Source organism: Merops nubicus, unplaced genomic scaffold, assembly GCF_000691845.1.
Source record: "Merops nubicus isolate BGI_N331 unplaced genomic scaffold, ASM69184v1 scaffold35596, whole genome shotgun sequence".
Lineage (NCBI taxonomy): Eukaryota > Metazoa > Chordata > Aves > Coraciiformes > Meropidae > Merops > Merops nubicus.
Window position 1 is genome coordinate 1 of NW_008617574.1, and position 13,355 is coordinate 13,355.

Sequence of the window (13,355 nt, forward strand, 5' to 3'; positions counted from 1 at the left end):
CGAGAACAAAGCGCGGATAACGCGCTGGAACCGGAGCGCGTTAGTGCTAGGGGGCATGCGAGAAAAACACCCCTCTGGTTCCCAGGCGCGGGGTTCAGATAAAAAACCGGCTTCGGCACACAGGAACAGGGGAGGCTGCAGGCGCTGCGGAACACCGCGCTTCGTCAGGGGATTAAAAGCACAGGGCAAGGGACAGCAAATCGGTTTGGCGTGCACTACGGAGGCGCGTTGTGTCTCCTCATCGTACCTGTGTCTTGAACCTTTGTGTGAAACCGGTCATGGAAACTTTGAAGGTGAACGGTAATAAAATAATTACAACAATCTAAACGTGGGGATGGGGGGTGCTACATACTCAGGTTTATTTCATATAATATTTTCATATTCGTTGATCGTATTGTTGCAATACAACGATATTTCGGGTTGTGGGAAAACAGGGCTTTTAATTATAATTTAAAACCCCTTTCAAATTTCTAAAGGTTCAGGGGCTTTTTTTTTTTTCCTCTCCCCCTTTTTTTTTTTTTTTTTCTTTTCAGGCCCTCTTAGCTCTGCTGCTCAGATTTTTTTTGCCATAATGAACATTATCTGCTCAGGGGATTTTTTTGTTTGTTTGTCTCCTTGGCAGTTTTTGGTCTGAGGAAAAAAAAAAAAAGCACGTTGCATCTCAGGACTGGTTAGCTTCTTTGTTATTGTTCGGGGAGAGACTTTGCTGGTGGGATTTCAGCAGTCTTAAATTATGTGAACTAGTTCTCTTTTATGTTACGGCAACACTCCAAGACTCCTAAGAAGATGACTTTCCTCTTCAAGAACCGCACTTATTACACCTTATCAGATCATGGCAATCCAGATTTTCTAGGGTTCTGTTCTTAATTATTAATGCATAAATTTGCCAGGATGTAACGTTGCTAACTTTCAGTTCTCTAGAATGGTTCCAGTGTTCAGTGAGATGTTATGCTTTTTTTTGTTTTCCTTGGCTGCTCTGCTGTGGCATCCTTGACCTTTGGGAGGTACTAGTTGAATATTTCACTCCTTTCAAATTATGTTCTCAACATAATTTTCTCTGATGCTGAGGATTTGTTCTTAAAATAAACAAAGGGTTGAGTTAGGAATTTGTGCATTATTTAAAAGGCGGAGATGTTTATTTGTGCTGTATGTTTCCGTCTGACTCACCTGTTTTTCAGACTTTTTGATTTAACTTGGATGGATTTGTCTCTTGCCTGTCCCAGTGCCCTCTTTCCTTGGTTGCCTTCATATCGTTCAAGTTCTTTTGTTTTCTCTAGTAACTCCAGGACACTTTTATCTGTTAAATCAAAAAGATTCTGAATTTAAGTTGTCGTAAGGAGAAAGAGATTAGCACATTTATTGGAAGACAGAGCAGAAGTAATGATGCTTAAGAACTTTGCCAACATATGGAAGAAAAGCCTAGGTTTGTAGGCATAAGATTCTTTTATTTTCTGGGAGCTTTTTTAAAGAAACAATACATACCACCATTGCAGAGAATCAGAAGCCGTTTTGAACATTTAGGACTCTGTGATGCAATTCTAAAAAACATTGTCAGTGTCTTCAGATTTTACTGAAATAATATAGTTTAGTAGATTTGACTGAATGATTGGGTGTTATCCTGAAATGCAGGGGAGTTAACTGAAAGCTTTGGATTTAGAGGGATTGCTCTGCTACATATTTGACCTCAAGCAACAGGTATGATTCAGTAGCCTGTTAATAATTGTTGTAGGTCTACATGATAACTCTTCTGTTTGCTTGTTAATAGGCTGGATATTCATCAAAAATCGTGAGTGACCCAGTTTATCCTGCAGATCCCAGGGAAGAACTCTTAGATGACTGTGAGAATATTTGGAAGCAGTTGGAAGAGGTATGCAAATCACAAGAGACAGGCTTGATTTGTTGAAAACTTTGCTCAGCATCTTTGTTGTTCATCTCCGGATCTTTCCCTTCATGCTTACCTTACCCCTGCCAAAGAAACCACTGCAACAAAACAAGAAAAAGGAAGAAGATCTTCAGAAAACCCAGAGGCAGAAGAGCTGGCAGGGGTGAAGAATGCCTTGCGGTGTCAAACTTTGTTTTTAGTGTGCTGATGTTATGAGTCAGTTAAATACAACAGGAGTATATGTTAAAACTAGGCAAAATGAAACAATCTACTTGTGTTCTGGTCCTACCAGTGCACTGAGACCTGAGGTCCTTCTCTCTATAGTCTCGTGCAAGATGGGATGCAACTGCTCCTCACAAGTGCTTCGGATCTTCAAGGGGAGAGGGGGTGGGAGGAGTAGGAGGCTTAGAAGGATGATGATGATGATGATGATGACAGCATATGCCCACGTAAACTAGCAGTTTCATCCTTAAGAGTGAAATTTACCTCTCTCAATATATGTTTCAGTATGCTAATAATAACATTTTAGAGCAAGATAAACTTTTTTTTCCTTTACACTTTTGAGGTGTATTGCCCTAAATGACTTAAAACTAAAAATATGTATTATAACACAATTGTTCTGTTTGGAGAGACAGAATAGTAGCAGCAAGTGTGTTAAATTCTCAGCAGCTTCCCTGTTCAGCCTTGTCCATGAGTCTCTTGATAGTTTCTTGTGTTCTTCAGCTGTTCAAGCCTTCTTCATATCAACTTTTCCCTCATAACCTTTTTTTTTTTCCCTCAAATCATATCTTTTGTTAGCTGCTACTTTTGGTCTTTTCAATTAATTGAAGTTCTGTGGATGATTTCAGAATATTTCTTCACTTGCTGCTCTGAGGTCAGACTCTGAGGGATGTGGTACGATCCAAGTCAAAACTCTTCTATTCTTATATTTAAAAACTTTTTTTTGAATTTCAAAATACTGTGTTCCTTTCTTACAAAAGGGAAAAAGTATGTAAATGTTGTGTTTTGTTTGTTTTCTACCTAGTGTCACAGCAAGTTAATGAATATGGAAACAGAAACAGTACTAAACTCAAATGGCCAGGTAAGGCAGTATTTTTTTTTTTTTTTTGTAATTATCCACAAAAGATTTAGATTTCTGTAAAAATACGGTGTATTTCCAAAAGAAGAAATCTAAATCATTTTTACTTGCTCTCTAAAGCTGACAGCTTGACTCTTAATAACTTTGAAGCTTTGTTCTGAAGTACATGTCTAGCAAATATTGAATAGTTGCCTTTATGTATACCAAAAAACATTACATGCAGTCTTGCCACAGAATTTGGACCCAAGAAATGGTGATGAATGGAGGTAAGTCCAGCTGGTGGCCGGTGACAAATGGTGTTCCCCACAGGGCTCAGAACGGGGACTGGTTCTGTTTAACATCTTTATCAGTGATCTGGATGAGGAGATTGGGAGCACCCTCAGTAAGTTTGCAAATGACACCAAGCTGTGTGGGAGTGTTGATCAGCTTGAGGGTAGGGAGGCTCTGCAGAGGGACCTGGACAGTCTGGATGGATGGGCTGAGGTCAGTTGTATGAGGTTTAACAGTGCCAAGTGCTGGGTCATGCACTTGGGTCACAACAACCCCAGGCAATGCTCCAGGCCTGGGGAGGAGTGGCTGGAAAGCTGCCTGTCGAAAAGGACCTGGGGGTGTTGGTCAACAGCTGGCTGAATGTGAAGCAGCAGTGTGCCCAGGGGGCCAAGAAGGTATCCTGGCCTGTATCAGAGATAGTGTGGCCTGCAAGACTAGGGAAGTGGTTGTACCTCTGTACTCGGCTTTGATGGGGCCACACCTTGACTAGCATGTTTAGTTTTGGACCCCTCACTCCAAGGATATAGAGGTGGTGGAGTGTGTCCAAAGGGCAACAAAGCTGGTCATGGGTCTAGAGAGCAGGTCCTATGAGGAGCAGCTGAGGGAGCTGGGATTGTTTAGCCTGGAGAAAAGGTGGCTCAGGGGAAGTGTTGTCACTCTCTACAACTACCTCAAAGGATGTCGTAGCAAGGTGTTGAGGTCAGTCAGTTCCCCAAGTAACATGCCTCAAGTTGCATCAGGAGAGATTTAAATCACAGAAAGGTTTGTAAAGCCCTGGAACAGGCTGCCCAGGGAAGTGGTGGAGTCACCACCCCTGGAGGTATTTAAATGGACGTGATGCTTTGTGTCATGGTTTAGTGGTGGACTTAGCAATGCTGGGTTAACGGTTGGGCTCAATGATCTTGAAGGTCTTTTCCAAATGAAATGATTCTGTGACTGATAAATTACTAACAAAGGCAGCAAAAATGGAGGGGTGTGTAACTTCAGTACCTCTTTGGACTATTTTCTAATCATTGCCTGTGTAACTTGGGAAAGTTCCTATGAATATCTTTAGTTTTACTGGAAAACTTTGAATTTGGAAATTAGAATTGGTCCCCAGTTGTGGACTTCATCAGGAAACTGGTGTGCTTGAGTTAGAAATAACTGATTCTGAGTGCACAAATGTGGGCTCCTATATCCCTTGAATTTTGGGGAATGTGCAAAAAGGCAATGCTGGCTCCCTGTTTAGTTGTTTGTAATTTCTAAATAGGAGTCTTTAAAATAGAATTTATGAGGACTCCAAATTTGTGAGTTATAAATAGTTCTTACTAAGTTCTTATTTTATAGACTTACTGAGCAGCATATTTTGCTAAGGGTCTATATAGGGCATGGGAGAGAGACATCTCGTGTACGTATTTGCTGTATGTATTTGTCTGCTAAGAAGACAGTCCTTGATTTAAGGTTGCTGAACAGTAGGGTTAATTTGTTGGAAGGGTTTTTTTTGTCCCGTTACTGGACTATCCAGAATGTTTTGTATATCCTTCTTCATCAAGTTTAAAGAAACGAAGAATGAGCTCATGGTACCATCAGGAGTAAGTGCTCTGTTACAAAAGAGATAACACCACCTGATCTAGAAAATAAGGAAACTTTGTATGGTGATTATTTCTTCTGGTTTGGGTTTGGTTTGTTTTCCTTTGTTGTAAAAGGTTATCTTTTGAATATGCACTTTACAAAGTTATTTGAGTAGTGAAAAGCTAAGCTTAAGTTGTCAGTTCTTAATATATTTGTTGTAAGAACTTGGCTGATGATTGGTTAATGAAAAGCCAAATGCAATCTGCAGTGCTTTTTATGGAATGCTTGACCATAGCAGCAGTACCATTTGTGTTTAAATGTATGCTTAATTTCTCATCATACTGCACATAATTTGATATCTATGTAATTTACAATGTATTTGAAGAAAAGTTATAGATGTCATCCTCAGTTTCAGGAAGTGGAATAGTATAATGGATATATTCTTTCTCCTGAATATGGTAAAATTAAGCACATTTTTTAAAATCTATTGTTATTTAGTTTGAAGGGGGTTTATCAAACTTTTCTGAACTGGTGTTTTTTCTTGTTGCTCCTATATTTTCAGTGATACAGTAAGCTAGAGCACTAGTCTAAACCACTTGTTGTTGAGTCAACAGGTGTGATTTTGAAAGAAGATTTAACTACTGTTTTTTTGGAAACCAATCTTTTGTTTAGTCATCACATATCAGGCACAGTCCATATAACCTTAAATGTCTATCAACCATGCATCTCAGGAGGAGTGGCAATATGAAGTATAGGTATTGTTGCTAGTGACTCAACATCTGTTGTGGTGCCTCTGATACCACAGAGGCAATTAGGGGAAAAATGCCAGCTGACTACTTCTGACTTCCCATTTTTGAGAAAAGAGCAAAAATGTGTTTTAATTGCTGCGTGTGTTTTTTTTGAAACTTTTGAAGGAGTAAGTGGTCGTTGTAAGAGATAATCTTTGTTTTCTGCTGTGTAAGCTTAATTGAGTTTCTATCCCGTTTTATTTTGTTTTCCTCCAATGCAACTCAATGTACTTCAACAGATGCTGTTTTTCTTGTTACACAGTTTTCTGTGTTACCAATTCGAATGCAAGCTGCAACAGCAGAATGTCTTCAATGGCAAAGAAGAAAACCCAAATGTAAGTACCTGTTTCCATGCAAGGTGTACGTAAACTTTTGCAAAGTCTTTTTTCCAGGCATCATAAACAGTATACGTCTAGAATGTCTGCTGATGGTGTTTTCATTTTCACGTATGTTTCATTTCTGTATTCTTTTTGCACTTGGGTTCTAAATGAGCCTAGAGTTCAAAATGAATTCGTAATACCATAATCTCATAACTTACAATTCTGGTAAGATAAATTCATTATTCTTATAACCATTCATCAGTCAGTTAAGTGGAAAAATAACGGTTGATTTCCTAACAAGATAGAAGTTCATTATGCTGTTACTCTCCTTCAGCTTTCTCTGTTCTATGATTGATTCTTCTCATTTTTTTCATTTGTATTTTGTTTTTAGGACAGAACTGCTTTGGCAAATAATTATGTTTTCATTTTGTCTTTAAGAAGCTGATTAGTTTTTATCTTTGCAAGCATTGCTAATAAATAGTGATTTAGCCACATGTTTTTAACCATACTCTTTCAAATTTTTTTTTTTAGTACTTCGTAGTATTAAAGTATAAAGTGTGTTATGTTATGATGTCCTAACAGAAACTTGAAAGTAAACCTTTAGTGATAAGCCTATTACACTGTAATAAAATCTATCTTGGATTTAACAGGAGTCTTGAGACTTTAGGCCAAGAAAAGGTCGTAAAAGACACTTCTGTTTATTTTAACAAAACAGGAATCCAGATCACTTTATTGATCCCCAAGAAGCAGAAACCACTGAGACAAATGGTAGCTCTTCTATTTGTTAGGTATTATCAGTTAAGAGTTGTAAACTCCTCAGTTCTTCAAAATTCCTTTTGTATGTAAGCATCAGCTGATTTCACTCTGTTGCAAGGCTGATATGGCCAGACACTGAAAATAAAACCACTCAGAATCTAGGTGTGAGTAAAGTAATCTGTTTTTTCCTGTATCCCATTTGTAGACCCGTAAACCAGTTGACACTACACAATCATTAGCATTCTGGTAGCACTCTGTTAATATCTCCTGTCAAAGACCTATGAGCACCTTTCAACCCAGTAAAACCTATTAGATAATCCTTAGGAGGATACGCTTACTCATTTGGGTATTTTTATGCCAGAAGAGGCTTGGGTATTTTAGTGTTTACAAAGTGGTGAAAATGCAGGTTAGACAGCAAATGGTGATCGTCTGGTATTTTGTCATTTGGCCAAATCTGCGTTCATTTCCAGATGAACATTAAAGTCAACTCTCCAGCTTTCAAAGTTCACATTCTTGCTGCATATCATGATCAAATAACAGGGGCTGAGGGAAAAAAAAAATATTCTGTCTTATAAATAGATATTGTTGCTCTGTTAGTATAAATTCATAGTGTGCCTTGTAAGCCTGTCTCTAAGAATGGTCAAATGCTTCTTAGAGGTATGTAGACCAAAAGTATGCACAAGGAATGAATTTGGGAAATACTGATTCTTGGCTGCTGCTCATGAATAAGCGGCTGGCTTAAAGCAAATTGATTTAAAGCACTTACAGTTTTTTTGTCTGGGTAAAATACCTAGAGATGTCAGGTTTCCTTACTAAAATACGTAATTATTTTAAACTTTAAGCTATTTGCTTGAAATATTCTTGGGGTTTTACCTATTTTTATTGGCTTGCTGACAGGCTCTGCTCAACTTTGCTTACTTGTTTCCATGTGATAAGGTTTATTATTAGAAATCTTAATTTTCTACTAGAGAAATTACTTGTGCATATTATAATGCAAGCAATATTTTGCACCCAAATATTTGCCTTTTTTGCTAACTTTTGAGGGAAGAAAAAAGAAGTTGCTACTAAGAATTCAGATACAGTGTTTGTATGAAAATGAGGAATCTACTGTGCTTACATCTTTTCTGTCCATCTTGGGTCCTTTCTACCTTCTGTTTGTTTTGAAAGAGGAATTACTCAAGACATTGTCTGAATTTATCTGAATAGAAATAGCAGAAATACTAATTTAATACAATTTAACAATAGAACATGAATGTCAGGCTCTCTTGTTACTTTGGTTTCTGCTTTTAGTAATGGCCAGCTCATTTCTTGTAAATGAAGGCCTGTCAGCATTTCAATTTTAAACCTTGTTTTTAGAGGTTATAACTTGGCAGTTCTACATTTCTTTGGGCACAATATTGGCAAACAGACTTAAATCCACAATACAAGTTTTATTTTTGCAAAGGTTTTACTTTAGGCTCTTGTTCTTTCTAAATTTCTGGTACTATTTATATAGCTCTAGAGCTGCTAAATCTGCTGAATTAAAACTTTTTAGCAAGCAGTTGGCTCATAGAAACAGAATTTAACTTTTACATTTGCAAAATAAGGAAGTGGAAGCAACCGTATTTTAAACCATAAAAAAAAAAGTTGTGGTCTCTGCATATTTTCTATTTTTCTTCACAAAATAGTAGTATTCTGCCAAATTCATCTTGTTTATATAGAAACACCTATTAAAATATTTGCATAGTAGTTGCCTTTACCTTCCTATCATCTGCTAGTATTTTGCTTAATAATTGTACTATGTGTCACTAGGTAATTCTGGTTAATGTTTGATTTTTTGCCAGTGTAGTAATTCATAACTAAAAAAAGCTTTAAATGATAGTAGGTGGAGCAACCTGTGCACTTCACAGTAGCAGCTGCCATAAATGTATTGTCCCAGCATCTTAGATCTGCACTATTCCTTCACTAAATTAGGATTAGTGATTTCTTTCCTAGGAAGATGTGGAAGATGTGGCCTTCTATCCCAATACTTACACAATATGAATATTGAATGGGATTTGCATACTCAGGATTAGATATCTGAAAATGAAGAAGTGTTAGGAACCAATAGTAGAAATGGATAATTCCAGAGAGTGAGGGCTCATGATAATCGTGGGGTGGAGGGGGAAATAGTTCTGTGGGTTTCTTCAAATAAGAATATGTGAATAAAATCACACCAATGTATTTTATCATGTGTATGCAGGATATTCATATCGTTAAAAAAAATCTTGCTCTAATAGCACAGGTCACTACCTCCCACAGCTCTTAGATTTAAGCTTTATTTGGGGAGCACACAAATTTTGTGTCAAGATCTAGAGACAGTAGTTCTCTAAAGGGGATTTTATTGTGACATATAGTTTAACACATGTTGAACTCAGTAGTTTTGCTGATTTTCATCTGGGAACAAACACTACTTTTAAAACCACTAATCTAAGGCTTATCAAAATTTGTGGAGCTAAGATATAAAATTTCTCAAAAGTACATTTAGAAATCTATTAAATCAAGTATATTGCATTTAGGAGATACTTAATGCCTTTTATGAGAGTGTCAAAGGTTTGCCTTTTTGTTAAAAGAAAATATTCAAGTAATTATTTTTAAGAGTAGAGATTTGGATCTCCATCTTGGACAAAAAAATATCCCCATCATACTGAGATTTAAATCTGTTAGAGTAGCTTTCATTTCTCCTGTTAATACATTCAAATGCTTCACTTCTGAGAAGGTCGTATGTTTATGCAAATGCTGCAAGGTGATATGGAACTGAGAATTAATACCTGAGTCTATTGAAGGCTATCAAATGCAAGAATTCACTCTATTCAGGAAATCCTTGAGCTGTAAATCAGTATGTTTTGCAGAAGCATTCTGGGGAAACATTACCACATCCTTGATTAGTACCATACTTGCCCTTAAGTACTGCTGTTACTAAGGAGTTAGAGTATTGGCCTTGCTGGGCCTTTCATCTCCCTACATGTAGCTGTTCTTGTGACGATGTGACATGCTTTTTAAGTACTCTGACAGTTTTTTACAATCCTCATCAAGAATCTGGGAGGCTGTTTAGTAAGGAATTGGAAGACTGGAAGAATTTGCCCACATTGATAATGTTGATGGAATCCCTTCCACTGAAAATCAGGCTTACTTATCTTGAAGTATGACTACACTTCCCATTTCACTATTATGTACCTATACCTCTGTATCTGAGCTAGTTCAGGTATAAAAAAATTACACAGAAGTATCAAACCACGCGTTTGTCGGTCTAATTTACCTTGCTGAAAGGTAGGAGTAGGTTAGCCCAGCAGGACATCACAAAATGTGTTTAACCTGCTGCTGACAACCAAGTTAGGTGTTTTTTTTTTTTAAGAGGCTACACAAGTTTCTCTCTAGCCAGGCTGCTTTTCAGTATAAATAAGTGTGTATCATCCAATGCAAAAAAAAAAAAAACCAATTAATTTTATTTTTCAGTACTTTCTACCAAACCAGAGGTACTGTTAGCATTAGGAAAAGAAGAGGTAAGTCTTTTTTTTTGTTAAGAGGTAATAAAATTTTGTTGAAAAAGTGTATGCAAATGCTGCATTTTACTATGAGTAGTCTTGTAGTGGACTACTGCAAAGATACCATGTATGTTTCTTTAGGCATTGTTATTGTTCTAATATTTTTCTTCCTGTAAAGAACTATTTTTTAAACGAAGTTTTTATATATTGTATTTCATACTTGATAAAAAGTAATATAACATCATGTTACACACAAGAGTCAGTATTAAATCTAGAGTTCTGTGCCAATAATTGCAAATAATTTGTTGAGTTCTTACACCCTTGGAAGAAAGAACAAATGAAGAGTGTCTTATGGGTAGCATTACACTATATTGATTGGTATGCAACATGGCTTGAAAACGTTCCTGTGGCTACAGGTTAAAACAAAACAAACAAAAACCCAAACTTTTTTTGGTTTTCTTCTTCCTAGCAGCTTTCTTCCCGCTAGTATCACAACAGGGAACCCAACTGCTGTTATGAGTCAATATTAACGAGCTGTTTGGTTACACTTTCATTTGCCTCTATTGCTATGGCATGCTTGATCTAATATCCCATTTTGTGGCCTGTTTTGTTGTGGATTCCGATTTTTCAATTTTTTTTCTCTTTTTTTTTTTTTTTTTTAATTAAATGGTTGCATATAGAGAGTATATTTGCTTCTGTACAATATTTTCCACAATTTTTATTTCTTTGAGCTAAATATAAATGTTCTCATAGTGCATGGAAGGAGTTTAAATTAAGACACCATAAACTACTAGAAATACTACTTTGTAAAACATGAAGCACTAATGAAAGACCCAGTCAGTCCACTGCAAGTCCACAGTTCACTTTCTTCAGCAGCACATACAGCTTCAGGCTGCAGTGGTTCTACTTCTCCTTCCTGCCTCTCCCAGATATGTCCGTATCTCTGAGGACCGTTTCGTTCATGGCTGCAATTAGTTATTCTCTGTGAAGCATCTTTGTTTCCTGAGTGCAATACGTTATGTTGGTGCAGTTAGCACGGATTCATTTCGGCAAGCAGCTGCCATGATTTAGACAATGCTGCCCTGGTGCTGCAGGTGTTTTCTCCTCGGTCTTTCATCAGATGAGCAGGTTTTGTGTTTTACAGAGCTTTAGGAAGTCACTAAGAAGCAACTGGTGACAGTAACATTTTGAATAGCTCCAACTGGATTTAAAAACAGTGTGTGGCTCTATAGCCGTATTTCTTAAGAAATTACAGATAATTTTGGTCTTCTTTACCAGATTTACAGATGTAACTTTACATAAAACAAATAGCACAGACTGAACTGTCTGCAAACTGTAGGTTTATTTCTACTGCTTTTATAGTTACAGAATGTAAAGAGTGATCTTGACATGCTGCTGTCAACAGTTGAGGCAAAGAATAAACAACTGGAAGAAGATCTGGAAAGGTAATAGAATAACTTGGATTCAGGAATGCTGTAAGCTTTTTTACCACACTTTTTTTCACTGTCCAAGGAAACTATTTATCTTTTGTGCCCTCTCCTACTTTTCTTGTATCAAAGAGAAGAGCAATGGCAGAAGGAACAGGAGAAGTTACTAGATGTCCTTCATGGAACTGAAGAAGATGTAAAAGCACAAGTTGGACAATTTCACAAAAAAAGGTATTTCTACAGTGTTTAGCACTTTTAAGTATCAACAAGAGCAAATGAGCAAACATACTTTCAAAAACATATCCCTTGTTTTGTTAAACAGATTGAATAGTAACTCACTAATCCATATTTAAAGCATGGGAAATAGTGCTACTATCTGTTTATATCCTGTTATTCAAGCTGTCAAACTTAGAGCAACAGAAAATAAGGGATTTTTTTTTACTTAATAAGAGCTTCTTAATTATTTTATTGAATATCATATTTTATTGTTATGTTTTTGCTATTAGTCGGGAAGCTAGAGCATTAAATGAACTGCAAAGGAAAATTATGAATGTAAGCGTGTATAAGCAAGAACTCCTGGATGCTCTGGGTGCATTCCTAGAGGAACATTTCCCCCTTCCAGAGAAAAGTGGAGATGCTAAAAATAAGGTAAGATTTTCTTAACTGTTAAATTTGGAGTGTTCAATTTCTGTTTAATTAGATGCAATCTTTTTAAAGGCACTAGCATAGAATCTGCAGTTACCTTTGGAAATAAGTATAGTTCCTACAGTTGATCCTTTAGGTTTAATTCATATTTTTCAGGTTGGTTTGTATTTAAGGCTGTTCCCAGCTGGATATTTTATTTCTTAATGCATATCCTTTACACAATGAGATGCATAGCAATGTATTGTATTTCTTACGAAACTCCAAGCTGTGCCAAATTTGGAAATGGGGAGTTAATCCAAATTGTTCCATTTTCTTTTACTGGACTAGGCAAGTGGATTCATATTTTCCTTGGCAAAGCAAATTTTAATTGTCTAACAATGTTTTTGGAACGATAATAAGGACAAGTGTTTATAATTACAGTGTAGTTTGGAATGTTAACCATCAGTTTCTGTTCAGGCACACTGGGCCAAAAAGTATCTTAAAACTTCAGGAAAAACAGGCAGTCAGGGAGTATTTTGCATAATAAGTTCTAAGTCTGCAGTGAAAAGTAAACCTTTTACCATTACTGCTTGAAAGAATACTTACAAAAAAGGTAGGGGTTGATTTTGATTTCAGATATACTTAAGAATATGGAAATAGGGAAGTGGATTAAAGAAATCCTTTCTGTTATTTCAGACAACCACATAATATAATTTTTATAATATTATCTTTGAGCTCCATTGTAAAACTAATTATTTTTGTTACTACTGTTTCTATTGTGGTTTATTCTAGTACCTCAGTGCTCTAGTTAGAAACTGTCTCCTAACTTCCAATCTAAACTTATTCAGGTCTAACATCAATCCATGTATTTTTACATACATATTTTGTTAGAATACCTCTTTTTCTTTCTTGTGTTTATTCCTTCTTATATATTTATAGACAGCAACCTTATACTCTCCCTATTTTGCTAATTGAACTAGGAAAGCTTTCTTGTTATTCTTCTGTAAGATACTTCTTTCAATCCCCTGGCTTGTTCTAATGATAGCCGTTTCCTTTATCTGCTTCGACGTGGATTTATCTTTTTTGGAACCTACTAATAACCAATATTGTAAACAGAATTATTAGCTAACAGTCATAGAATCACCATGGTTGGAAA

At 36.5% G+C, this 13,355-nt stretch overlaps 1 protein-coding gene across 1 annotated transcript; it reads left to right on the forward strand.

The window, feature by feature from the left end:
* Nucleotides 1–1,131: 1,131 nt before the first annotated feature.
* CENPK (centromere protein K) lies at nucleotides 1,132–12,223 on the forward strand (the record flags this gene model as incomplete). The annotated part of the gene is made up of 8 exons (XM_008943199.1): nucleotides 1,132–1,146; nucleotides 1,766–1,867; nucleotides 2,907–2,963; nucleotides 5,832–5,904; nucleotides 10,120–10,166; nucleotides 11,511–11,593; nucleotides 11,708–11,806; nucleotides 12,082–12,223. Coding segments are annotated over exons 1-8 (618 nt in total), but the record flags the coding sequence as incomplete, so codon positions are not given.
* Between the last annotated feature and the right edge of the window lie 1,132 nt (nucleotides 12,224–13,355).